A 27,372-nucleotide genomic window follows, 5' to 3' on the forward strand; every position below is an offset into this window, starting at 1 on the left:
AAAGTTAAGTTCCTGGATTTCAAAAACCACAGTGTGTCTAGGTGCTACTTTCCCCCTTTTAGCACATAGTTTGTCATGAGACATCCGTTTGCTGCCTCTTTTCCTTTTGCATTTTGCCCCATATTAAAAAGTCACTATCTAAAACTTTTCTCCATGAATTAGAAACTTTAAGTTGTCCGGGACTGAATGTGCCTGCTTTTGAACAGTTTCTGGCAGTTCCTTGCCTTTATGGTGTAGTCATGGTGAATCCTGACTCATCTGAAGATGGTGGCAGTGCCAAATTGCTGGGGAAGGAGCTGCTGACAAGCCAGGACAGCGAGGAACTGGAGATCAGTAACCTTGGGCACGGGGGCCATTAGCCTTCTTTTGCACAGGAGAGCTACCCCAGTCCTAGTTAAATACAAATTGCTGCAAGCTTTACAGTTCTAATGAATACTTGCCTCTGGCACGTGTGTTTAGACACAGCCCAAAGTATAAAGCATCTCCCCAGTTGTTTCTCAGAGTTCCAAGTAGCAACACCTAATTCTTGCATGTGCCAGGATTCTTCTTTTATAAGCTGAGAAACCACATTTTCCTGGTGAGGCATATATATATATATATATACGCCTCGATTTTTGTTTTAAGGTAATAAAGTTTTCTCTGGTGCACGTTCATATACATGAAACAACTACCCAGGAAATACACCCCTGTTTGGTGTGTTTGTGTGTTTGTCATTTCTCTAAAATTCTGACTCATAGTCTGAGGACAATGATTAATTTTTTTCCATTTCACATAGCTGCTGTGAATTTCTCCTCACAAGGATGGGCCTGTTTACTCACTCCTGGCAGCGTTGGTAGAGCGCTAGAGTAAACTGCCAGGGGAACCCGGAGGGCTGGGGGAGTGGGCGCCCGGTGCGCTCCGTGGGGAGCGGGGATGCTGGGCCCAGGTTGGGCTGACCTCATTTAGAGTCCGCTTTCTGACCCTCCTGGATTTGCGGTGTTTGCCAGAGCGGCGAGAAGCGCCATTGTGGTGCGGGTGGGAGGGGTGGAGCCACCAAGCCCGGTCTCAATTTAGATCTCTCACTCCGCTTCCAGGCGCGCCCATTTCAGACTGTTCAACTCGAGGCAGGGGGGCAGACACCAGGGAGGAGGTGGAAGCCACACCCCGCAGTGCCCGCGAATTTCCCCAGGAGCCCAGGGCTGTCCGGGCAGACGCTGCAGAGATGCGGGGCCCACAGCTCCTGACCGCCGCCCACCTCGTCTGCGTGTGGTGCCCCGCGGCGGCAGCCCTCAGCCAGGCACTGGCCTGGCGGTTTTACCATGTGTCCCTTCAGCTTGGTTTTCCATGAGAGAGTTATTTTCTTCACTCTTAAAGTTGTTGAAGCGTTTCCCTGGCCATAACTACTTTCTAAAGAGAGTCCTTTTTAGTCCACGTTGCCTCTGCATTTTCTCAGCTGTTTGCTCCCAAATAATGTGCCTGCCTTCTTCTCTCGAAGACAAATGGTGCTAGTTTTTCTCAACCTCTGGCATGGGCAAAGTGTGTCTTGGGTGGCTGATGTGTGGTTCAGGTGCAGACGCTGTCGAAAGGTAACTACGGAGGCACCCAAGTACTGGAAAGTGCCCCACTCCTCAAGGTTTTTGTAGTTGAGCCCTCACCCCTAGCTGAGGCAGAGAAAGTGCTGTTTATGCTCGGCTACACCTGGAAATTTTACCACTGATAGTTTAATGTCTGATGGTATATTTCAGTCAGTAGTATTGGTTAGATGATCTTTTCTTGGGCAAATGCCCAAACATAAATGTTAGAATAAGAAACAGGCAAAATCTGTGTGTATGTACTTGTGTGTGTGTGTGTGTGTGTGTGTGTGTGTTTAAGCCAAGAAAAAAAAAGTCACACTGGGATGAGGTCATCTGTAAAATAGAAGTTTAGAGGCTTGCACATTGCCAATAACTTCTGCACGCCCCCAGTGTAAGCCATCTACATGGAGGCTCATCCTGTGCTGTTTGTAGTTCGGAAGTAATAACACAGGTTCTACTCTAGTGGTACGTGAATTATTGCATTAAAATTAATTTTTGGGAGTTATTGTTTCAATGGCATTTCAGTGTAGCTGCTAAATGGAGCAGCAGGGCAGTATTAATTGGAACAATTGCATTTGGCACAATATAGGGGGTCTGTCTCACTGTCTATAAAATTTGAGGATCACAAAAGAATGGTGAGGGGAGGATAAAAAACTTTGTATTTTTCCTTGTTGGGAATTCTTTAGACCCAAGTTTCTGGTGACAGCTCCAGGAACCGTCAGGCCTGGAGGAAATGTTACTATTGGGGTGCATCTCCTGGAGCACAGCCCCTCACCGGTCACTGTGAAGGCACAGGTGGTCAAGTTGACAGGAAACCGCACCGCCTTTATTGCAGGAGCAGAAGGAGTCTTTGAAAAAGGTAAGAGAAAAAGCATCGAGTTTTACCCTTCTTCTGTGGTAATTGGAATATGTTAATAAAGCCCTGTGAAACCTCAAATTTGGAATGGCTCACGTAATATATTTTTAATTGTTACTTCACAAATTCCAAAATGGTGTTTTTGGGTGTTCTTCCAAGTGGCCATTCAGAGACCCAGATTCCTTCCATCTTGTGGCTCCATCATCATTAACAAGTAGCTTCCAAGTCTGCAGGGAAAGCACATGGATTTTCTCATGTGGGGAGGTTTTTATGGGCTAGATCTAGAATTGGCTCATATAGCTTCTGCTCCTCTTTCAATGGCTACATTTACAAAGGAGACTGGGGAATGTAGGCACATGTGTGCCCTGAAGAAGAATGGATATAGTTAACAGTCTGACACTAACCCATATTTAGTGTGTGTAGAGTACTTTACTAAATAGGCCTCTGGGAAGAGCAACTTTGAAGAGCAACACAAGAGCTAAAATCCAGTTTTATGAAATATTTCTTAATTTTTAAAGTAACAAAAAAGATAATGTAAAAGTGGGAGCCATTTATAAAAGAACCTACATCTCTTGTTTCAAGTTTATGTTCTTACCTGGCCCAGAATTAAATTGGGTCAATGAATGTCTTCTTTTTCATTAGTAAGGGAAAAATAATTTTTTTTTAGGGAGTAAATACTTAAATATTTTTTTCATCAAAATAGCATTTATTGTATATTTTTCTAATTGAAAGAGTAATATATGGTCAGTACTTACAACCCGATAAACACTGGAAGTAAAGGCAATAAGCCAAAATCACCCATCATCCTACCACCCAAATATAAACGCTGTTAACCAGAAGCTGTTTAGATTTAGTCAGTGGCCAGAAATTGAGGCACAAATGCTTATAAATGTTAAGAGTTATATTTAAAAAAATTATGTAGGGCACATAATGAAGGATGGATAGGATTCTACCATAATTCATTGTATAAATATTTATCCTCTACCAGCATAGAGGAATTAACAGCATTAGGAAATGAGATAAAATCAAAGTTGACCTATATTTGTGGTTCTTTCTCCACTGGAAGTTGATTGACTAGGTGTATGTTTGGGATGGGAGTCAGGAAGAGGTAATGTGTGCAGGGACTAGGCCACTTTGTCTTTCATAGGAGAATATCAGGAAAAAAGGGAAGTCTTGTTTCCCTGGAAATGTCGATTAGAGCTTAAGTTCCGAGTTTGAGCCTTAGCACTAGTTGTGTGATCTTGGGCAGGTTACTTAACTGTTCTGAGCTTTAATTTCCTTGTTTGTAACATGGGGATAATGAAATTTAATTCTCAGGGCATGTATCAAGTTAAAATCAGTATCTAGCACCTGTTAGGCACTCAGTAAACACCAGCTGTTAATATTATAAGTAATATATAATGTCATAATACTGAAGAAGATGCAGAAAGCATCATTTCTTTCTTACATGGAGGCAGACCTCTATTTTCATTATTGAACCATTATTTCTAAAAGTGAATGAATCCTTGTTTTATAATAATGGCTAAAGAAAATATTGAAATACTAAGTCACAGTAGACAATATTTAAGGTAATTCCACATTTATTATTATTTATTAACAGCTACCCTAGTTGCCGAATGAGTTTTTGAAAAAGAGAAAATTTGCTCTTTCAGGGGCTGTTTTTGACTGTTAATACACAGTTTCATTGGAAACACCATCGCTGGGAGTGTGGTCCCTCTTTGACAGGAGAATGTTATTCTGTTATCAGAGGCTTCGAGTCATTGTTCTCGGAGCAGATGCTTCCTGGAATGTGAGGAGTTAAGGATCAAGACATTTCTCCCTTCTTGTATTCACATCCTTTGCTTTATCTGACTTCTCCAGTTGTAACTACACGTAGATAAAAGAGGACTTCTAAACTAATGGGGTCTGGATCTTCCTAGGATTCATTTTTATCCTTAACTACATAAACACAAATAAATACATTTTAGGTCTGATTATTTCATCACTTTCTTAGGCCTTCCAAGAAAAGGTTGATTTTAATAAAGATTCATCTTCTAGCAGAGCTGGGTAAGGGTGGGAACTGTTTCTGAGCGGCTGTTTCTAGCGGTCCTAGTCTTAGAAATTCCTGGAGCAGGGCAGTGTTTCACCATAACCTGAATGCATTTCTTGCTTAATTTGTGTCAGAAAAAGTAATAGCTGAAGGATTCCTATTGTAGAATAAGGGCAAAAAATCATGGCTTGTCCTCAAGGAAGAGTTTACTTATTTTTTGGGCAACACGGGGAAAATTTTGCTTGCATTTTTATCCTTGGGGCTAGCAGCGTTGATTACTTACAGTTCATTGCTTCATTTTTAATGCATTCTACATTTATTGGGGATCAATTATGGGTTGTTTTTTTTGAGCAACCAAGCCTGTTGGAAAAAGTGTTTCTACTAATCAGTTCTCTAAAGATGTATTAATGCCTCTTTAGTGGCGATATTCAGACATTCAGGTGTACTTGTCGTTATCACCACCACCAACCTCATCTCACCTTATATTGCCAATCTCATCATTATCATCTCTGTAATGAATAGAACTAGGCACATGATTTAACTCTTCTATTGTATAAAAGAATAGGACATCTCCTGGCGAGTGCCTTCTGGTCTGGAGGCACTATTTATTTGTGGTGCCAAGACTTCTTCCATCTTCTCATTGATGTCTTGGGGTGAGGTGTATTCTCTGAGTGTGTCCGTATCCTTTAATAACTTGCTTTTTCTTTTTGCCCCAAAATCTTGGAGAGTTAATGGGGTGTTTACCTTCTATTTTTTAAGAATTAAAAATTCTTCTTTGTCCTTTATTGTTTCTATCTTTTCCACATTGACTATGGGGTATGTTATTTTCCATCTTGATCCAGTAAAGGCAGGAAATCAATAGTTCTTAAATTGAGATATTAACTGAAAACTTAAAAAAAAATTCATCGAATTCAGTTTGGATGGCTTTCTGGTGGAAACAAAGCTCCTGATCATACATTTCATAACTCATAGATCAATATCAGTCCCATGGTTTTTATGAGAGTAGATTAATGAGTATGGTGTGTGGGCAGATCTCCCAGGACAGGTTTTCACAGGCAGCTTTGCTAGGAGGACTCAGTCTAAACTTGTAGTTACGTGAGAATGATTGTTAAAAGAGCGTGGGCTCTTCATTCACGTGTCTTTGCTATTGTGTGTGAAATGTATAAATAGGCAGGGCTGCCTGGTGTGCTTGGGCTCTGAAGCCAGGCGACATGAATGCCCCTTCGTTAGTGGTTGTGTGGCATTGGGCAGTCATGGTCTCAACAGGCTTCAGTTTTATCATCTGAAGAATGGCAGTTCCAGTCTTTTACAATTAAAGTTGGTGTGAGGATTAAGTGAGCTAACATCTTTAAAGCACTTAACACATAGGAATTATTTAAGAAAAATGGTAGCTGTTGTTATTAGAAGAGAATTGCAACAATTATGTCCGAGGCAATTATTAATCGCCTACTGCGACGATCTTGAACTGGGAACTCCAGAAAAGGCACATCACTAGGAGAGAATGGGAAGAGATTTCATGTGTTAATTTTTGAGTTCCCCATTGTGCCAGGGACTTTCTGCACAATATTTCATTTCAATAGCCCTATGAAAAAGTCACTGCACGGAGGCTAAGAGAGAGCAATTAATTTTCCTGACTTAATATAGTAAATGATAAAGCCTGAATTAGAAGTTGGTTCTGTTGGTTCTGAATTTTTCAGAAGGTTTTTCTACTGCCTGGAAAAGCATGAAATTTGTTTCATGCTTTTTTTTAAAAAATATGTATTTTATTGATTTTTTACAGAGAGGAAGGGAGAGGGATAGAGAGTTAGAAATATCGATGAGAGAGAAACATCGACCAGCTGCCTCCTGCACACCCCCCACTGGGGATGTGCCTGCAACCAAGGTACATGCCCTTAACTGGAATCGAACCTGGGGCCTTCCAGTCAGCAGGCCGACGCTCCATCCACTGAGCCAAACCAGCCAGGGCTGTTTCATGCTTTTGTCTGCTTTACTTTGCGATATCAATGCAGTGTTGTATCAGTCATCTTCCTCTGAAATCATTTTCATTTTGCTGGTAGGAGTTTAGTCCTAGATCTAATGAAATATAATTTGAATCCAAAGAATCGCAAGCACAGTGCTAGTTCTCCTGTTAAATTTTCAAGTTAGATGGGACCTCAGAGATAAGGCAATCCAATCACCTAATTTATGGCTGAGGAGGCTGAGGTGTGGTGTCGGGTGACTTGCCCAAGGTGAAATCGCTCATGGGTGGAAGCTGATTGCAGGTCCCCAAATTGGCAGCCCAGTGCTATTTCCATTATACTCTAGGAAACTTTCCTAACATCTGGAGGACTGTGTGTAAAACTGAGGATATATCTGCAAACGTTGATTTTTTTTTTATAATATGGAAGGAAATAAGGCTAACTAAGGAGTTTTAAAATGCTTACCTGCAATTTTGTGCAAGTTTCTTATTTCAGTTCAAGGGGGAGTTGCTCTTTATGGACTAATGGCTCTGCATCAGGGGTGGGAACCTTTCTAACATTAAATTCTGTGGCTGTGTTTCTCAAAGTTCGAGAAGTACTTATTAAAAATATAAATTTGTGGCCACAAGTGATTCTTAGAAACCTTAAAATGAGAACAGTTGTCCATTAGTATCTAAAGAATTGTTCTTTTTTTTAAACATGTGCAAAATTTATTCAACTCATTAATTAATGAAGTAGAACATAAAATTGTTTCAAAAAGAAACTTTGAAAGGAAGACAAGTTTGTTTTTTTTCAACTCCTTGAAATATAGCCCGGAGCTTGCATGAATGTGTGTGTAAGATGGAATTTCATTGCAAAGGAAAACTGAATAAGTGAAGTAAAAGTCTAAATCAAGCAAACCTAGGCAGAATCTGAATCCTACCGTGACTGAAACCTGAGAGTGTAGGGAGAAGATTGTAAAATCAAGGGAGATAAAAAGAAAAAAAAAGTAAGAAAGAAAAAAAGGACACTTGGAGGAGCTATTTATAGGCAACTTGAAACACGAAAAGGAATATTAGAAATAAGATTGCTAGTTTGACACAAAGCTGGTTAACGTCCTCCAAGGCAATAAACATTGTGTATCTGTTCTTGACCTGAAAGCCTGAGAGTGAGGCATGCCTTTGCAAGTGGATGATGATTCAAGGCAGCTGAGAGCAGGCCCCTCCCAGATTTCCCAATTTGCCTTTCAAGCAGCCCCCCAGACCTAAACATTGGTGTTAATTTTAAGCAGCAGAGAAACGTGGGTTTGATTATGAATCAGTGATTGGGTGAAGTTGAAAGTGAACATACTGATTCTTCAAACTCCAAGTTAAACATTTGCAGCTCCTCTTCTAACAGGGAATGAGTCACTGTACCAGTGACTCACTGAGGGTTTTGGTGGAAATAGAAATTAGATCCTACGAATTTGGGCTGAGTTACTGTTTGATTCTTCATGTCAGTGATTTCCTATTTTTTTAAAATCTCATGATACACATAAACTAATTACCAAAATTCTGCAGCACACACACAAATATATTTTTTGCCGCTCTGACAAAAAAAGTATAACTTTGACTCATTCATATTGGACGGCTATTGTATTGGCTGTTGTCATTTTTTTATTTGACAGCCTAAGGGAAAAGAGGTCAGTGCCTCTGACTAGTCAGGTTTATATGCTTTATAAATTCTTGTGGCACACTGGTTGAAAATCATTGCTTTATGTTGTTAAGAGGACTTTGCAATGCTGAAACTACTTCTTTCCCCAAGGACATCTCTCCCCATTAATTTAGTATTTATTACGTGCTGTATGTGAACCATGAATGAATGAGGGGTGGGGAATAAAAGGAAGGAAGGCATCTGAGGAAGTTCAGAGGTTTTAGAAGGTTAACATATAATATTTAAAATGCAGAAGGCTGGAGAGTTTTTATTTTTTGTGTGTATAAAAATTCAGTGTGGTTTGTAAATAGTGCTGCTTACGTGTACCCTGTGCATGGTACTGTTTTACTTTTTACATTAGAGCTATACAAATGCCCGTTCATAAATGTTCCACCTCTGCTGACACCTTTGGCATTTAGTGGGAACAGTAATTTCCCAGACTAGAAAAGGGAAGGGTGTGTCAGAGGAAAGAGCCGATGGCTGGGAGTGGAGTTGTGAGAAGGAGATAGAGTTTTGTGTGTGTGTTTTCTGAAAAGATGTTACTTACATTCTGCTTTAGATGTAAGTTTGGGGAGACATCCAGGAGGCAGCATCCAACGGATAGTTTTGAAGTTGTAGCTAGGGAGAGAGTTTAAGGCATTGTTTCATAGAAGCAGGCAATATTAGAAGTCTCGGTGGGAATGCATCGGAGGCACAAGAGAGACAGTGCTTATGGAAAGAACAAGACTGATGACAGAAGCTTGGGAAGAGGAAAGGAACTCAATGAAATGGATAGACAGTGAGCAGCCAGGGACAGGGATAGATTGAAGATGGTAAGATGTCTCAAAAACCAAGGGGAGAAAGAGTTACAAAGGTTTTAATAGTGCCAAGTGTCCCAGGAGGCCAGAGAAGAGGAAGACAAAGAAAAGGACGTTGGTTTTAAGTCAAGTGTTGGGAGGAAAGGCTGAGTTTTAACTAATAAATGGGTGGTGAGAAAATATAATCAGAAAGTATAAATCACTCTTTGCAGAAGTTTGACAATTGAAAGGAGAAAGGTCTGTTAAAAGGCATAGTAGAGCCCTAACAGTTTTGGCTCAGTGGATAGAGTGTCAGCCTGCAGACTGAAGGGTCTCAGGTTCGATTCCGGTCAAGGGCATGTACCTTGGTTGCCGGTACATCCCCAGTGGGGAGTATGCAGGAGGCGGCTGGTCGATGTTCCTCGCTCATCAATGTTTCTAACTTTCTATCGCTCTCCCTTCCTCTTTGTAAAAAATCAATAAAATATATATTTTTAAAAAAGGCATAGTAGAGAGGTAAACTTGTTGATGCAAAAGTGAGGGGTGGATAATTTATGTGTAAGAGATAGTGAGATCTAGATCAGGAACTCAGGTGAGTAGATTATCCTTAAAAATGTACTTTTTCTTTGATCAAGAAAGAAATAGAAGAGAGTGAGAAAGGGAAGAAATATTTTGAGATATGAACTTGAGATGAAGAATCAAGTTGAAATATGTTTTAGGAAAACTTTGCCATAGTTAACCTATCCGCCTCTACATTGTACAGATGGGCCATCTCTTTATTGGAAGCAGGAATAAACGTTAAATGTAGTGTCCCATTGGAGAGAGAAGCACAGACTGGAGATATTTCCTGGTGGTGCCCTAACCTGGCTCCCTGTTGGACTGTGGGATATGGGAATGCAAAGGTTGATACTTGCATTGGTGTGGGCGAAGGAGCACAGAGGACAGAAGAGAAAGGGGCTGTTTATAGTGGCAGTGTGGGGGAGGAAAAATAATTTTCCTTCCTACCTTTCTAAATTCTTCTGGCTGGACTAGTAATCAAATTGGCATGAGACAGATTAACAGGAGAAAATAGGAAATTTATTACATATGTACATATGAGGGTCCCATAAGAATATGAGACCTGCAGACAGATCAGGCAGTTAAGTCTTATATACCATCTTGAGCTAAGGAGAAGTGTGGGAGGACTTCATAGGGCAAAGGGGCCATTGACAAGAGATAGAAAATGATTGGTAAATAAATGTTTGCTGAGCCATCTTTAACAATAGGATCAAATGGGCCTTGCAGCTACCTCCCTGTCTGTCACACCAAGTTCATAATAAAGTATAGTTAGTTACCTGTGACTGTAGTTCCCTTCATGGAGCAGCTCCTCTGTCTAAATTGTTTAGTCAGTTAGGGGGAAGGTTGAAGTTTCTATCTGGATCTTTTGTTTCTTAAAAATAACCAGCTTAAAATAATCATTATACCAAAAGGCATATTTTGGGTGACAAATTATGCTTCCCCTCAGTATTTGCCTCACTGGAAGCTTGAGGATTGGGGTGGGGAGGTATTTAATACTTCCATTGCTGTCAGTGTGAAAAGGAAGTGGATTTGTAACTCATCATCATCTTGGTCTGGGCTAAGATGACCATCACACCAAATGTGCAGTGACAGAACTTGAGAAGGAAATAATTATACTGGGTCCTGGTCTTGCTCTGTCTCATCTATTTTTTACTTCCCTTAGGAAAATTCCATGATTTGACTTTTTCTTGCAAGGGCGGGGATGGAATTGATCAAAGATTTGGTGGAGGGAGGTAGTGGGAAGGTCTGTGGGTCTTTAGTTCTCAAAGAATTAAAATCTGAAAACCAGACTGGTAAAGAGCTTGGAAATAAATGACGAGGAGGATTGTGGTGTTTTTTTTTTTTTTTTAAGAACACCTTGTAACTTCCCTTTGGTAGGGCAGTGCTAAGAATTTACATTTATGAAAATGTAACTGGCAGAATTGATTTAGTATTATAAATTAAATTCCACTGAAATATGTGTTAAATTTCCTCAAGAATATAGTTAGTTAAGACACGGCATTTACTATTTTGAGAATTCTAAACATTATTAGGCCCAAATTATATATGGCACAATACTGGGTGGCATAAATGTTTGGTGATCACACGAAGTTCTTGTCCTTATGCTCCTCTTAGGGAAGAAAGATAGGTTTCATTTCATGTGGCAACTTGAGTTGATGGTAGGGGTTGCTTGGAGTGCTGTGCTGATGACAGTTTCAAGATCAAGTCTGGGCTTACTGGAATAGACAGATTACCTGTGTCTTCCATGGACATGAGAATGGGGACTGTGGTATGAAGCTTGCAAGTGAGCCTATTGGGTTGAGGAGAAATGATTGCCTACAGGGTTACATAGGGGATAGAAGTAATAACAACATAGATAAGAGGGAAAGGATGGAAGAGTGGATGCATCCAAATACTAACACCAGATTGCACTAAGCTACAGGGGAGGGACAGGGGGAGATTATGAGATTTTGTTTGGACTAATATTTTAGAAGAATTAGCTGGGTCTGTCGTGTACAGTTTGGGGGACACAGTGGATTAAAATGGGGGCCCTGGAGGCACATTGGAATTGAACCCTTAGCACTACCTGCTACTACCTATGAGGCCTTGGGGCAAGTCACTTCATCTCATTTAGTCAGTTTATTTATTTCTATAATAATAATAACAATGGTACCTACCTCAGAGCATTGCTGTGAGACTTAAGAGAGACTTTAAAGTGCCCAGCCATGACCAGTGTAGCTCAGTTGGTTGGGCTTCATCCCTGTGCACCCGAAGGGTTGCTGGTTCGATTTTCAGTCAGAGCACATGCCCAGGTTATGGGCTCCATCCCTGGTAGGGGGTGTGCAGGAGGCAGCTGAATGATATCATATTGATGTTAATCTCTCCCTCTCCCTTCCTCTCTCTAAAAATCAATAAAAAATCTGTAGAAAACAGCAACAAAAAACTGCACTGTCCAATACAGCAACCACTAGCCACATGTGGTTTTGAGCACTGGAAATGTGGCTCGTACAAATTGAGATGGGCTGTGTGTGTGAACTACAGACTGGATTTTGAATACTTAGTACCAAAAATTCACCGAAACTCAATAATTTTTATATTGATTACATGTTCAGTGGTTAGATTTGAGATATATTGGGTTAAATAAAATGTGTTATTAAAAATAACTTCACCCATTTCTCTTTTCTTTTTTAATGTACTGCCCTACAATGTTATCATAGTGCCTGGCACATTGAAGCAATTGAGAATGTAGCTGTGTTGTATCTGACGTTTTCCAGTACAGTGGGACCTTGACTTATGAGTGTCCCGACTAACGAGTTTTTCGAGATACAAGCCGTCTCTTGGCCGATTTTTTGCTTTAAGTTGCGAGCTAAAATTCGGGTTACGAGCCAGCTTCAGATACCCCACCGCTAGTTGGTGCAGCGAACGTCACAGTGAACGCCACAACATCAGCCCAGCATCACGTGTCTCACTCGTTCACTTTTTGATTTGACATACGAGTAATTTGAGTTACGAGCTCCGTCACGGACCGAACTAAACTCGTAAGTCAGGGCCCCACTGTATTAGATATTAGCACTGACGTCTCCCTCAAGCCTGGAGCATGGGTCAGGTCTCTCTTGATGGCTGTTTGAGTCTGACTTGAGTGGGCCTTCAACCTTATTCTATGTTCCCTGAGGAAGGAAGAATCTCCCTCAAAAGAGAACCCTCCTATAAGGGTGTAAAGGGCCAGAGGGTAAATGCTGCAGGTTTTGGTGGCCTTATGGTCTTGTGGCAGCTAGTCAACTTCCCCTGGGTGGTGAAGGCAGCCATGGAGAGCACACAGCAAATGAGTGTGCTGTGGACCATTGGAACTTTACCTATGGAACTTGAATTCAGAGTTCATATAACTTCTGTGTGTCACAAAATATTGTTCTTTTCATTTTTTTCCAGCTATTTAAAAATGCAAGATCATCAGTAGTTCATGAAATATACAAACAACAGTCATGGCTAGATTTGGCCCAGGGGCCATAGATTGCTGCCCCTGTCGTAATAAATACCCTATGCATTTAGCAGCCCACAGCCTTGCTCGACTCTTGGTTTTTTAGTTGTACTGGACCTAACATCTAGTTTATACTGTATCCTTTTATTTATTTTACTTTTAGTGGGTTTTTGTTTGACCTAATTTACACTCAGCAGTCTAAATGGGACAAAAGGTTATTTATGAAACTCATATTTATTGAGGTATTTGTAAACAAGGGAGGCAGGATAGAAAGAAATTAGAGTATGTAAGCGACCAAAGGAGATATTTTTGGTTCGTTTTGCTTGAAATACTTGCGTTTTCTGTATAGCTTGTATTCACTGATGAGTTATTAACCTCTTAAAGTGACATTAAATTGTGAAGCAGAAACATTATATTTTAAGGTTTTATCCTCCACGGATTTTGGTGGAAAACTCCATTTTTCACTTTGTCCATTACTATCAAAGAAATTGTTGAATAATGAGAGAATATGTAATAACTTGGTAAAAGTGGTCAAAATTTTTAGCTTAAAAGTAATATACCCAATTTTATTACTATACGGTACATTACTGAATAGCAGAGAGCTGCCAAAAAGAATTAAACAGTAAATACTGAATCAGGCGTAGAGTAGAAAATCTTTTTTTTTTTCATAGAAGATATTTCTGGACCTAGTGGATTTCCAATTACACACTACTCCTTCCTTCCAGCGCTTCTCTACAGAGCTATTTTGTGAGCACAGATGTCAGAAGAGGCAGCATATGGTGTTAGAGAGTGTGTTTAAAAAGTTAAGGAAAGGTTAGTTTTTGTGTATGCTTATTACACAATTTAAAAATAGCTTTGACTCTATTTGTAAGTCAAAAGGCCAGCTCTCAGGCTGTGCCAAGCGTGAAGCCTTAAGACAAGGTTTCTTTTGAGTGGCTTGGTGACACTGGGAAGGAGGAAGCTCCTGAAGGTTTAGATGGACTTTTTCTGGTTATACACAAAAATGACCCGAGTTTTACACAGTAAGGGTAAGAAGGACTGCATGTGGCAGAGGGCATCTTTTCTCAGTGATTTTCTCGGTGCACGGCTTAGTGATTTTGTTACAGATTTCCCGTGTCTGAGTGGATGCTTGCCAAAAGAGAGAGGAAACTTCACAACAACTTGTAAATACTGTGTATTTCATCCCCAACCTAGCAACAGCAGAGAAAGAGATGACTATCCCTCGTCTACACGCCCACTGCACCACCCCCACGTTTATGTTTTGGTGGTGTACGTTATTGCTAGGATGCTAGGACTTTCAAATAAGACTTAATAATTGCCTAGGCGATTCCAAGCTGCGTTTGTAAATTTAGAGGGAAGACAACAAGTCGAAAAAAATGTCAAGTACTCCCAGTTGACCTTTTAATAAGGACATGTAAGAGCAGTGCGTGGGCCTTCAATGGGATCTCTCTCCTCATCCTTGAGTCACTGAAGCCAGCAAGAGTCCGGGGTGGGTGGGCATCTCTGCCTCTACGCTCTAGCTTTTGGGGGCAGCTTCTGTTTCTGCCTCTGTCTTTCCTGGGTCTGTGAATGGACATGGTCACATGTCAGAGCAGGGGGACTCAGGCATGTAGTTCCAATTTCTTGATAATGATGAAACCCATCAAAGGTTTGACTCTGTTAAGAGCTGCATTAAAAAGTAAAGTTCTATGAAATGGTGTCTCCTGCACTTCAAATCTAGGGAGCTGATTTTGATTGCTAAAATGCTCGCCGTCCAATTAATCAAACTATTACTTATTTAGTTTGTAGACCCATAGCTATTTTTTACTTTCGCCTTGCCAGGTGTCACTTAGATAAACAGAAATTATTCCTCCCTTCCCCTCCCCTCCCACATCCCACCCCTCCCCTCCTTGCCTCCTACTTAGTCTTTGTAAATTTGCCAGTGGTGGGAGGTAGGCGGTGTGTTAGGCCTTGAGAGAAAGGAAGCATATTGTTTCCTCTGGTCACTAGGCTGACAAAATAGTCAACCCCAATGATATGTCCTAAAGTAATGAAAAATAAGTAACTCTTAATAATTGAGGGTGCAGGTTTGCTGGGGCGCTCAGCTCACTGCAGTTTAATTTTTTAAAAATATATTTTATTGATTTTTGTTACAGAGAGGAAGGGAGAGAGATAGAGAGTTAGAAACATCGATGAGAGAGAAACATCAATCAGCTGCCTCCTGCACACTCCCCACTGGAGATGTGCCCGCAACCAAGGTACATGTCCTTGACCGGAATTGAACCCAGGACCCTTGAGTCTGCAGGCCGATGCTCTATCCACTGAGCCAAACCGTCTAGGGCTGCAGTTTAATTTTTTTTGGTTTTATTCCAGTCTGGGACTTTGTGGTGGATGCCTTGCTGTACCACCCAGATACAGCCCTTTCGGGGATAAGGACTCATTGCCTCAAGCTCTGGGAGTGTTGCCACAGGCTCTCAGGGCCAGCGCCCTCTGGGGATTACATCAGCTAAACAAGGCCCCCTTGCCAGAGGGACACCCCTCCCTGGGTGGAGGTCAACCCCTCCTTGGGTGGGGGTCCAGCCAACTCAGGACAACTCTCAAGGGCTATGGCTGCTTCTCAGCGCCACTAGTGGACGTCTCTTGAGCCTGCAGCTCTCTCCCCTTCCTCTCCCTAGTCCTGTCTCCTTCCCTTCCTGTCTCTTCCGTTCTCCAGGTGCCCATCCTAAGGCACTCCCTACAAAACCTCTTGCACTTTAGTCATCATCTCAGAGTTGGAACCCAGCCTTAGATGTGGTTATTGTTTTACTTTACTTTGAAGGGGAATTTTTCAGATCTTGAAATTAACTTCAAATGTATCGTAACTGTGTAATGTGAAGAACCGATATAAGAATGGGGAAATTTTCTAGTTTTCATATATCCTTTTCAGAAATTGTGGTATAGCATGAGTTATTTTAAAATTAGTTTCACTGCTGCAGTGCTTAATAGAACTATAAGGTTTGGGAGAAACATTATGGAAGAAGAAACCTTAGGTTCTGGGGACAACAGACATAAAGTTGAGGGGAGAAAGGAATCCGAGATGACTGAGATTTTGAACCTCTGTGACAGAGAGCGGGGTGACACCAGCATGCACCAGCAGGCTCTCCAGGCTGTGGAACTTTTACAATAGTCAAAGATAAGAGAATTAAACTACGAAAGTACAACTGCTGTTTTCATACTGAGAGCGGAGTAGTGGTTTCGAGATAGGGCCCAAGAGCCAGGCTGCCGGGTTAGAATCTTGGTCCCTTATTTTTTCTGTGTGACCCTGGGCAAGTCACTTAGTGTTTGTGTGACTCAGGGTTCTCATTTGTAAAATAAGGATAATAATGCTTAACAGGATCATGGTGTGGATTAAACCAGTTAATGTATGTAATAGCTGTAGAGCACTCTAAACAGTATCTATATTGTTATTGTATTCACAAAATCAAAAATGTTACACACAGTCAGAGCTGTTGGTTGTTTTATTGCTTCTGAGCAAAATCTTCATTCTTCCATCCTCTAGACCAGCACTGTTCAATAGGAGTATAATGGTACCACCTATGTAATGTAACATTTTCTTTTATTTATTTACTTAATTGTCTAAAGTTTATAATATAACATTTTCTAGTAACCACATTAAAAAAGTAAAAAGAAACAGATGAAATTAATTTTGATGATATATTTTATTTAACCCAATAATTCATAAATATTATCAGTTCAACATGCTATCGCTATAAAAATTACTGAGATAGTTTACATTCTTTTTTTTTGTTTTAAGTCTTAACAATGGGTTGTATTTTACACATGAAGTGTATTTCAGTTGCTTAATAGCCACTTGTGGCTAGAAGCTACTGTATTGGACGGTGTGCAGCTTCAGAGGTTTGCTAGTTAACCTTTTTCAATGTCAAAAGTGTCCCAGTTAGCTATTACTGTGAATGAACCAACTCCAAAACTTAGTGGCTTAAAACAACAATGGTTTATTAATTCTCATGCGTCTCACTCAGCCTTGTACACACAAGACTGGTGATTACTGGCTGACCTATTTCTTACCATGATAGTTGTGACATTTTCTAATTCCATGATTCCTTCTACATTTATTAGTTGGAATTCTATGGTAAAAAAGAACTTTGTCTTCTCCCTCATTTAGTCTTTTACTTAATTATATAGCCGCACGAACTCACAGACTCTTGTTTTTTTCAGTAGGTTATAATCCATTATTTATTTGAATGCTCAAATTGTCTTACCGTTATATATCATTATATAGATATAGTCATATATTCATGATTTTATATATTTTTTGCAGATTTTCCATATTACCCCTGCCCCTACACATGTATAGCTCCCACCAGTATCAATATCACTCACCATAATGGTATATGTTTTTTAAAAACAAAAATGAATCTATATTGACTTATCATAACATCATAATCACACAAAATCCATAGTTTACCTTAGGTTTCACTCTTGGTGTTGTACATCCTATGGGTTTGGACAAATGTATAATTACCCATCATTATAATATCATACAAAGTATTTTCACTGCCCTAAAAGTACTCTGTGCTCTGCCTGTTCATCTCTCCCTGCCTCCCCCCTGGCCATCACTGATCTTTTTATTGTCTTTATAGCTTTGCCTTTTCCACAATTTTATAGGGTTGAAATTATATAGTATGTAGCCTTTTCAGATTGGCTTCTTTCACTTAGTAATACGCATTTAAGTTTCCTTCTTTTCTTGTAATGGCTTAATAGATCTTTTCTTTTTAATGTTGCATAATAAGCCATTGTCTAGCTATACCATAGTTTATTTATCTAATCACCTACGGAAGGACAACTTGGTTGCTTCTAAGTTTTGGCAATTATTGCCCTGGTTGGTATGGCTGGGTTGGTTGGAGCATCATCAGGGCACATGTCTGGGTTGTGGATTCAATCCCCAGTCGGGGTGTGTGTGGGAGGCAACCGATCTCTCATATTGATGTTTCTCTCGCTTTCTCTGTCTGTCTCTGAAATCAATTAAAAAATAAGTTTTGGTAATTATCAATAAAGCTTCTATAAACACCTGTATGCAGATTTTTGTGTGCACATACATTTTCAACTCCTTTGAGTGAATTACCAAGGAACATGATTGCTGGAGTATATATATGAGTAAATTTCATTTTGTAAGAAACTACCAAACTGTCTTCCAAAGTGGCTGTACCATTTTGCATTCCCACCAACAATGAATGAGACTTCCTATTGCTCCACATCCTGGTCAGCATTTGGTGTTGTATTTTGGACTTTGTCTCTTTTAATGGGTATACAGTGGTGTCTTGTTTTAACTTGCATTTCCTTGTGATGTGGAGCATCTTATGCTTATTTGCCATCCGTTTATTTTCTGTAGTGAAGTGTCTGTTCAGGTCTTTGACCTATTCTTTTTTAAGTCTAGTTTTATATTTTTAGTATGTCTTTATTGATCTTAGAGGAAGGAAGCAGGATAGAGAGATAGAAACATCCATGAGAGAGAAACATGGATCTCTGCCTCCTGCATGTCCCCTACTGGGGATCCAGCCAGCAACCCGGCATGTGCCCTGACCGGGAACTGAGTGGGTCACTTCTAGCTTCATGGGTTGATGCTCAACCACTGAGCTACACCAGCTGGGCTGATCTATTTTTTAATCAATATATTTTTTTAATTTGCTGAGTTTTGAGAGTACTTTGTATATTTTGGCTAGCAATCCTTTATCAAATGTGTCTTTTGCAAATATTTTCTCCCAGTCAGGCTTTTCTTTTTATTCTCTTGACACTGTTTTTTGTAGAGAAGTTTTTAATTGGAACGAAGTCTAGCTTATCAATTATTTCATACATCAGGTCTTTCCTGTTGTATCTAAAAAGGCATCATCATACCCAAGGCCATGTAGGCCTTTTCCTTATGGTATCTGCTAGGAATTTTATAGTATTGCATTTTACCTTTAAGTCTATGATCCATTTTGAGTTAAATTTTGTAAAGGTTGTAAGGGCTGTGTCTAGATTCATTTTTGTTGCATGTGGATGTCCAGTTGTTTCAGTATCATTTGTCGAAGAGACTATCTTTACTCCATTGTATTACCTTTGCTGCTTGTCAAAGATCAACTGACTATATTTAGGGTGGCCTATTTCTGAGCTTCAGTTTAGTATAGACTATGTCATTTCAAAAAAAAAGGTGTCTATTTCATTACAAATAAGAACTAATGAGTAGAAGTTTCTTCCCTTAAGTCGAAATATTTCCAAAGCATGATTACATTTCAAAGTTAAATCTTGTGCAAATTAAAGCCATCTCATGTCAATATTTGGCTAAACAAAAAAAGGTCCAGCAGAAATGCTAACCCCAGGTGCTAGGATAACAGTGTAACCTGGGACAGTCCTGGAGATGGTTCACCATGTCTAAAAGGCCTCTCATGATCCGTTCCTCACCCGTAGGACCCTCTCCCTGCCTGTCTCACGCAGATCTTTGCTCTGCTAGGCTCATGTTCGACTCCTGCATTTCCTGCTGCTCTGCCTGGAAACACTCGTCTCCTTCCTCACCTGGCTAATTTCTCCTTATCCTAGAGCCCAAGACTGTGGCATCAGTTTCTCTAGGCACTTTCCCTTGATCCTCTGATGTGCTCCCTGCCCTACCTCTCAACCCAAGACTGTGGCATCAGTTTCTCTTGATCCTCTGATGTGCTCCCTGCCCTACCTCTACTGCAGCCCTTGTTTAATTGCTTCCCCTTCTTCACCTTTTCAAAACATTTTTAGTCCAAGGTCCTGTTACTTAAGACTCCTGCTCTTTGCTTCCTAGGGTGGCAGTTATTGGATAAACTGATCTGTGCTAGGTAGGATAATGATTTTGCTGAATTGCTTATCTGCTCCTGAAAGCATATTTGTTTTTCACTGAGGCAGTGGTTTTCAGCGTGGGTGTGCACACATCAGGGAGTGCGTAAGCCTATTTATAAGGGTGTAGGTAGAACATGTGCTTTTATTGCTATAATTTTACTGAGCAAAACTAAGAAATTAAGGTTTTCTAATATTTAATATTTTGTTTGAGAAAGGCATGGATAAACTATAAATCTAAGTTGACATTGGTAATGTGTACTAAATAGCTTATTTTATTATTATTATTAAATATGTTTTTATTGGTTTTTAGAGAGAGGAAGGGAGAGGAATAGAGAGATAGGAACATCAATGAGAGGTACATCATCGATCAGCTGCTCTTGCATGTCCCCTACTGAGGATTGATCCTGCAACCTGGGCACATGCCCTGACTGGGAATTGAGTCAGTGACCTCTTGGTTCCTGGGTTGATGCTCAACTGCTGCACCACACCAGCTGGGCCTAAATAGTTTATTGATTGAATGCTCCATCACAGAAATTTGAAGACCACTATTATAGAGTCACGCAGACATTCCCAGTGCGTAACTCTTCCAGCTTCCTGGCACCATAATGGCTTATATTTATCAAGTGTTACCTATGTGCCAGGCATTGTTCTATATACTTCACAGACATAGACATACTTATTGCTTAAGACCATGTTATGAGATTGGTATGATTGTTAGCATCCTCACTTTATAAATGAAAAAACTGACCCTGGAGACTCAGATAACTTGGTCAGGGACGGGGGTAGTATGTGACTGGTTCAGGGTAGATTCTAGAAGCCACTTGCTTAACCCTTGTTCCGTATGGGCTGCCTGCCCGTCTGTTCCCATGGGCTAGACTAGACAGATATGGCCTTCAGGAGGAGAGGGACTACGTTTGTCTTGTTCGTTGTGGTTCCCTTAATAAATATTTCTTAAGTGAATGAAGGGACTGAGGGTCTGTCACCATCTCTAAATTCATACCACTTAAATGGGGCCAGTTATGAGTCCCAGCTCACCACTGACATGACTAATGCCTTCCTTTTCTTGTTTTATCACGAGGGGATGAGAACATAAGAACTAAACCTCAGATTCCTTCTGTAGATTCTCTGAAGTGTTGCTCAAATGTGTATATTAAAACAGCACCAGGAGCAGCAGCAACCATGCCAACAGAAATGATAATGGAAAAGGGAAGTAAAACTTACTAATTTTTTGGGGAGGTTCACCCAGTAGTAATAGCCTGTTAAGTCTGGCCCAGTTTTCCTTAATTCTTTGGCACAAAGATAAGTAATAATCTCTCAGGTGTTCTGGGCATTAACAACGTTGTGTTGGTTTGACCAAATAAGTTTATGATTCCTTCCACATCAAGAATTTTAGGGGAGTCTTGCGAGTTCTGTGTTATATCATCAGATTCAAATTATGACTCTTTTTCCTCCCCTCATTTTCCTTTTAGGCTCTTTCGAGAGACTTACTCTTCCAGCAGTAAGTATCCATTAACTTTTTTTGTTTCAGAAATGTGCATTTCATCAGTGAACTAAATACATTAATATTTTGTTGGTTTTTGTATCCAGTTAAATTCCTTGTGAAGTTGGCTTGAGTTCAGTTGCACCTTCAGACTATCAGACTATTTAAGAATAATATTCCTTCAGGGAGATTGGTATTAGGCCTTTCAAACTTGTAGCAGAGATTTTCTTCGTGTAAAATAGAGAACTTCACTGAAGGAAATTGGCCTAGACTAATAGCACAGGAACCTGGGCTGGTTTGGTCCTACTCTGCCTTAATGAACCCTACAGTCTCAAATATGTAATTAATGCTCCATCCCTTAGTCTCCTCATCCTGGAACAGGGCAGAGTCATGCTGAACCTATTGGAGTTTGAGGCAAAAGGAAACATCAGTAATACTGATCCTGTCTTAGTTTAAAATTTTATTTTTGTTCATAATTGAATTATTTGTATTATTTTGGATATGTTAGACTATTTAAAATCATGTTATTTATCTTTACTACTGACTTTTTTTGTACCCCCTTAAATTTTATACCTGAGCCAAGTACCTCACTCACCTCACCCTAGACCCGCCCTGGAAAAGGGGATAAGACACTGTCTTTGTTTCATAATGGTGCCGGTACCCTGGAGGTGAAATCAGATGTCACAGTGCTGCAACCTTTGACACAGAAGTGCAAAGGGGATGTTATTTTGTAGAGAGAGTCATAGAATCTGATTAATAAATGTTGTTTGTGAACGAATCCTACTTCCCAGAGTTTTGATAGAGACTATCATCATTATTACTGTGTTTTGTCTTGGAGCTTCACACTAATGTGCAGTAAAGCACAACAGCCAATAGGAGGTACGCTTTGGAATACTTTTCTGAGAATAGATGACTAATGACTTTGACCCTGACACATTACATACTTATGTGGGCTCAGCATTACTTGATGAGCTGGGTTCCCCCATTACCTCCTGAAGGTTACTTGTCAAGCACATTCAGAAACCACATTCATTTCGGAGGGCTCCTTGAGGATTTAGTGCTCCCCAACAGTCTTACAAAAGTTACTTATATTCCATAGCTATAATGTTTCTTAGCTATTTATGCTTGTGTTTTCCTTATGAAGAAATATACTCATTTTCTATTATTAAATAAAGTGGAGGGGAGGAGGAGGATATAGCAGGCAAAAGTCTTGGTGACAATAAAACATTAGACTGTGTTAATGAAACCTAAAACGTTAGATGCTGGCCACCAGAGCCTGTGTATGTCACACTGTTGAAAGGGCATTCCAGTGAGAAGACTGAAATAAATTTTGTGTAATAGAATTGTCCTATAGCAGAAAGGAGTGGGATTTAAGTTCAGGAATCACAGCTTAAAGCACAATAACTCTCTGGTTTCCTCAAAGAAGTCTGCAATGGCATTGACCGGAAGTGCAGAAAGGCTGAGAAGAGAAGGCATTTAGACAGGATAAGGGCACTTGGACTTGTTCCAATAATGCTAGTATAAATTGCACTCATCCGAGCTCTCATTAGCTGGAATTTGGCTACTATTATTCTTTTAAGTTTTGACTATATGAAATACTAAGCCTGACATCCTATATGTGTCTTTAATATAATGCTATTTCTATTGTATGCAGCTATAGCAATATTTATAGAAAGCATTACTAGAAATTATATTTAGGATTTATCCCTTTTTAGTAAACCAATTTTAAAGACTTAGTCATAAAATGTCCGGGAAAATTTGATAATTAGACAAAAATAGAAGGTTCTGCATTTTTATGAGTTTTCAATTAAAATAGACCCAACTTCCTTTTTTAAAAAAAATATATTTTATTAATTTTTTACAGAGAGGAAGGGAGAGGGATAGAGAGTTAGAAACATCGATGGGAGAGAGACATCGATCAGCTGCCTCTTGCACACCTCCTACTGGGGATGTGCCCGCAACCAAAGTACATGCCCTTGGCCGGGATCAAACCTGGGACCTTTCAGTCCGCAGGCCGACGCTCTATCCACTGAGCCAAACCAGTTAGGGCATAAAATAGACCCAACTTTCAAAGTGTACTTGCATTCTGATGTTTGTAAATATATTATTTTAAATTAAGGCCTTCATGAATTTTTTGCTGTAAAATATTCATATATTCCTATTCATATATTCCTATTCATATTTGGATGCATTAAAACAAATGTGTTTTTAACATCTGGTTACTTATTGTTTTTACTTTTTAATACACTCCAGTTAGCCTTTAATAAGGAGTAAATAAAAAGTTAATGTTTAATACAAAGATTATTTTTTGTACAAAATATGCTAGAAAAAATTTCTTTATTATCTTATTCTCTTTGTTAGTAAAGTTAAGTTAAATCACATGAGGGAGTGATTTTTAAAATTAGAAATGTTTTTAAAGTTTATGTTAGGTAAAATTACGAATACATTTTTGATAGAGACTATCATCTTTAAAAAATTTTCTCACTGTATCTGGAAAATTATTTGAAATATCCATTGCCCTTAATAACTGCTATTACTAATGAACTAAAGTAGGAGAAACACTATCTGTCTCATTTCCATAGACAATTGATCTTTCAGAGAAGGTAAGATGGCTTTAGACAGCCCAGATTAGAATAAGAAATCCATTTATTGTCCATCAAAGACCTTTTTGAGTGTGCCTTCCTTTTGTACCCTGGGCAGAGAGCTATCTTTTACTTAGAGGGTATATTTACATATACACAAAACAGACCTCGCATAACTGAGAATCAACCACGCCCAGCTCAGGTGCTGATTGCTATTTGGTTGATCAAAGCCCCTCAATTCTGTATACTCCAGGCTCTTGTCCTGCAGCCAGACAGTGCCCAGTTGTGGGAACTGCATCTCTCTCCAGCCCTGTGCCCTCAACTCAACACGAAGGAGTTCAAAATCTCTGAGGGTAAATAATTGGCGTTTGTGTAAGAGATATGGAGGAACCTCTTGTGAAAGACGCTCTTTATTACCAATTCTGGGAACCCTTTTTAGTAGCTGTGGCCCTAAGAAGGCAGAAGGCATTTGATCAGCAGAGATTCAGGAGCCTTTATTACCTCTGGGGTTCTCTCCACAGTGGGAAGCAGATTACACCCGTTCCAGATCCGGAACAGAGAGAAACTTTCATAAAAAGTGTTTAGAACCCAGCATATCTTCTTCAGTCTCCTTCTCAGTATGTCCCTCTACTGTTAACAGTGAAGGGCCAAGTTCTGTGCCTACATTCAGGACCTGTTGTGCCATCCGGAGCCCACGGCCACCCCAAGCTGTGTGATGATGCTCAGGTCCACAGAGACACCCTAGGAAGGTCTACTGATGCACCAAGTGCGTGTTGTCTTCTCTGACTTTCCAGCACTGGGATCAGCGCCTTGGCTTGGAGGATCCCATACAACCTAAATGTTTCATATGGGGCAGCGGGGTTTCTAACAGGGGAGAGTTGAGAAAGAAAATAAGGGCAACTGGAAGGAGCAGAAAGACAGTCAGTACCATCCCCTCCGGAGGCCGTGTCAGCTCCCTGAAGGAGGGTGGAGGAGGGAACAGAGTAAATGGTTTTGGACACATTCGTCTTTATTTGAATTCTCTAATTCTTTGACCTCCTGTGGCTAATAGGCCTTTTTAGCTTCAGGCCTCTGCATCATTAATTTGACAGAAGTCTTTAATCTACTTTCTGTTCTGGAGCCTTTGTGCCACTAAAAATGATCAAACTAGTCCAAATTATAAAGAGAAATCTCATCAAGTATCTAATTTTTAGTACTTCTAAATCTTTTCCGTATATAAGCATATGATATAATGGTTCCTTGGCATGTGCATTTTCCTGAGTCTAGTATTAAGGAATCTGTTTAAAAAAATCTGAGGACTGAAATGTCACTTGAGAAAACAGAATATAAGAATGCAGGTTTTAGGCTAGACTCAGCCCCACCAGGGCACACATCTTTGGTTCATCATGATGTATCCCAAGCACTTAGAACATCCTGGAGCTAGAAGGTGCTCAATAAATACTTATTTATTGAAGAAAAGCAGAAAAATCAACACTAGAAGTCATTTGAAGGTGATATTACTGATTCTTTTAACTGATATTTTATTATGAAATATTTAAATGTACAAAAAAACTTGAAGAATTTCACATACCCACCATTAGAATCTGCCATTCACATTTTATCACATTTGCTTCATCACATATTTCTCCATCTACCTATCTCTCCATCCATTTATTTATCTTATTTTTTAAATGCATTTCCAAGTATTTTCTCCTTAAATATTTCCTGAACTTCATATTCTTACCCATATTCCTAGCTATATGGTGGCTGCTGTTACTGGAAAATTCCCCTGAGCTTTCTGTGGGTAAAACTGATTTGCAAAAAGGAGTCAGAATGTAGTTTTAGAACTTCAGGATTTTTAATCTGAAAAGGAAAAGTCAGGTGTACTAATTATCTGTGTTGTGTAATCTATTATCCCAAAACTTTGGTGTGATACAACAATACACTCTTACTACTTCTCACAGTTTCTGTGGGTTAGGAATCTGGGAACCACATAGTAGGGCAGTCCTGATTTGGGCTCTCACGAAGATGCAGTCAATATGTCACCCAGAGCTGCCATCATCTGATGGCTTCACTAGGGCTGGCTCTTCTGCACAGCTGGCAGGTTGGGGGTGGGTGTTGGGGGGAGGCCTCAGTTCCATCGCATGTGGGCGTGTTGAGTGACCTCAGCATCTGGTGTCTGCCTCCTGCCAGAGCAAGGCATCAAAGAGAGAACCAGGCAAAAACCATCATTTTTTTGATGCAGACTCATTCTGTTCTTGAGAAGCAAGCCACTAAATCTGGGGAACTAGGCTCTATCTTTCCAAGGGAGGGGGGAGATTAGAGGATTTTTGGACATATTTTAAAACTATTATATGAAAGGCTCTGAGAGCAGCATAGCTCCTCTTGGGTTTGGAATCTCAGCTACTGACCTGGAACGACTTTCTCCACTCTTCTAGGCCTCAGTTTCCTTGTGTGGAAAATGGTATTAGTGAGAGCACCCACCTGAAGGGCTGTTGTGAGGTTAAATGACACAGCATGTGCAAACTGTTCTGGTCTGTTCATGCTGGAAGGTGAGATTTCTGTTACTAGAAATAGTAAAAGGACTATGACACATACTGCACAAGGTGTAGGAAGAGAATGTGTAGAATGGAGCTTGAGAGAGGATAGCAAAACCCAAATCTTGTGCAAATGTGCCTGCAAGTGGGGGATGGCATGGGAAGGAATGTTGAAGGATATTAGATTTTCTGCCCCACAGTGACTGTCAGTGAGGGAAAATTTGCACTTGGAATAGGAAATGACAAGGTGACTGGCAGCTGAGAGTGAGCTGTGGGATGTATCTCACATTCCAGGAACCCTGTGATTTAATTGGAGAGCAAAGTACAGGATGTTAAAAAAAGGAAAGCAAATTGTTTAACTTAGGTGCCTAGGAGGAAATGTTTCAACGTTGCAATTACTTTTTCTGGTAAACCTTGCAGTTACTTTCGATAATACTATGTATTTGCGTTTTTTATTCTACTTATAATTAAACACATTTTTGATGTAAAATAATGAGACCTTGATATGTCTGATCTCTTTTTCCCCTAGTTACCTCTGTACAGTACATATGGGATTTATGAGCTCCGTGTAACTGGACGTGCACAGGATGAGCTTTTATTCTCTAATAGCACACGCTTATCATTTGATGCCAAGAGAATGACGGTCTTCACTCAAACAGACAAAATCCTGTACAAGCCAAAGCAAGAAGTGAAGTTTCGTGTTGTTACACTCAGCGCAGATTTTAAACCTTCCAAAGCCCCTGTAAACATTCTAATTAAGGTAAGTGCTAGACAGAAATGAAGGGAGGAGTTCGAGCCATCTTACTGACGCTCTCTTGTAAGTTTCATACACGTTATCTTAGAATTCCCCATGGACAAGCTTCCCTCCCAACATGGGATACTCTCTCTAGGAGGGGAGCTGGGGTTCCAGTCCTGGCTTCTTCATGGATTTATTCATTTGTTAACCATTTATTGAGTTTCTGTCCCAGGTGCTGGGATAGGGCAGTGAACATAACAGATTAGGTTCCTATTCACATTGAGCTTATATTTCAGTGGGAAGACAGACAATAGAAAAACACATACACACATACACATATAGATAGGTAGATATGTATATATTGTGTGTGTGTGTGTGTGTGTG

General features: G+C 40.0%; 1 protein-coding gene across 1 annotated transcript in view; it reads left to right on the forward strand.

The window, feature by feature from the left end:
* The first annotated feature begins 1,043 nt into the window (after positions 1 to 1,043).
* Positions 1,044 to 27,372, forward strand: part of CD109 (CD109 molecule) — a 112,283-nt gene continuing 85,954 nt past the window's right edge. Inside the window, 4 exon segments of the mRNA XM_015569385.1 lie at positions 1,044 to 1,290; positions 2,240 to 2,412; positions 21,144 to 21,172; positions 26,782 to 27,012. Coding sequence (XP_015424871.1) covers positions 1,202 to 1,290; positions 2,240 to 2,412; positions 21,144 to 21,172; positions 26,782 to 27,012 — 522 coding nt within the window. The 5' untranslated portion in view covers positions 1,044 to 1,201.

This window comes from Myotis davidii, unplaced genomic scaffold (assembly GCF_000327345.1).
Source record: "Myotis davidii unplaced genomic scaffold, ASM32734v1 scaffold104, whole genome shotgun sequence".
NCBI classification, from domain to species: domain Eukaryota; kingdom Metazoa; phylum Chordata; class Mammalia; order Chiroptera; family Vespertilionidae; genus Myotis; species Myotis davidii.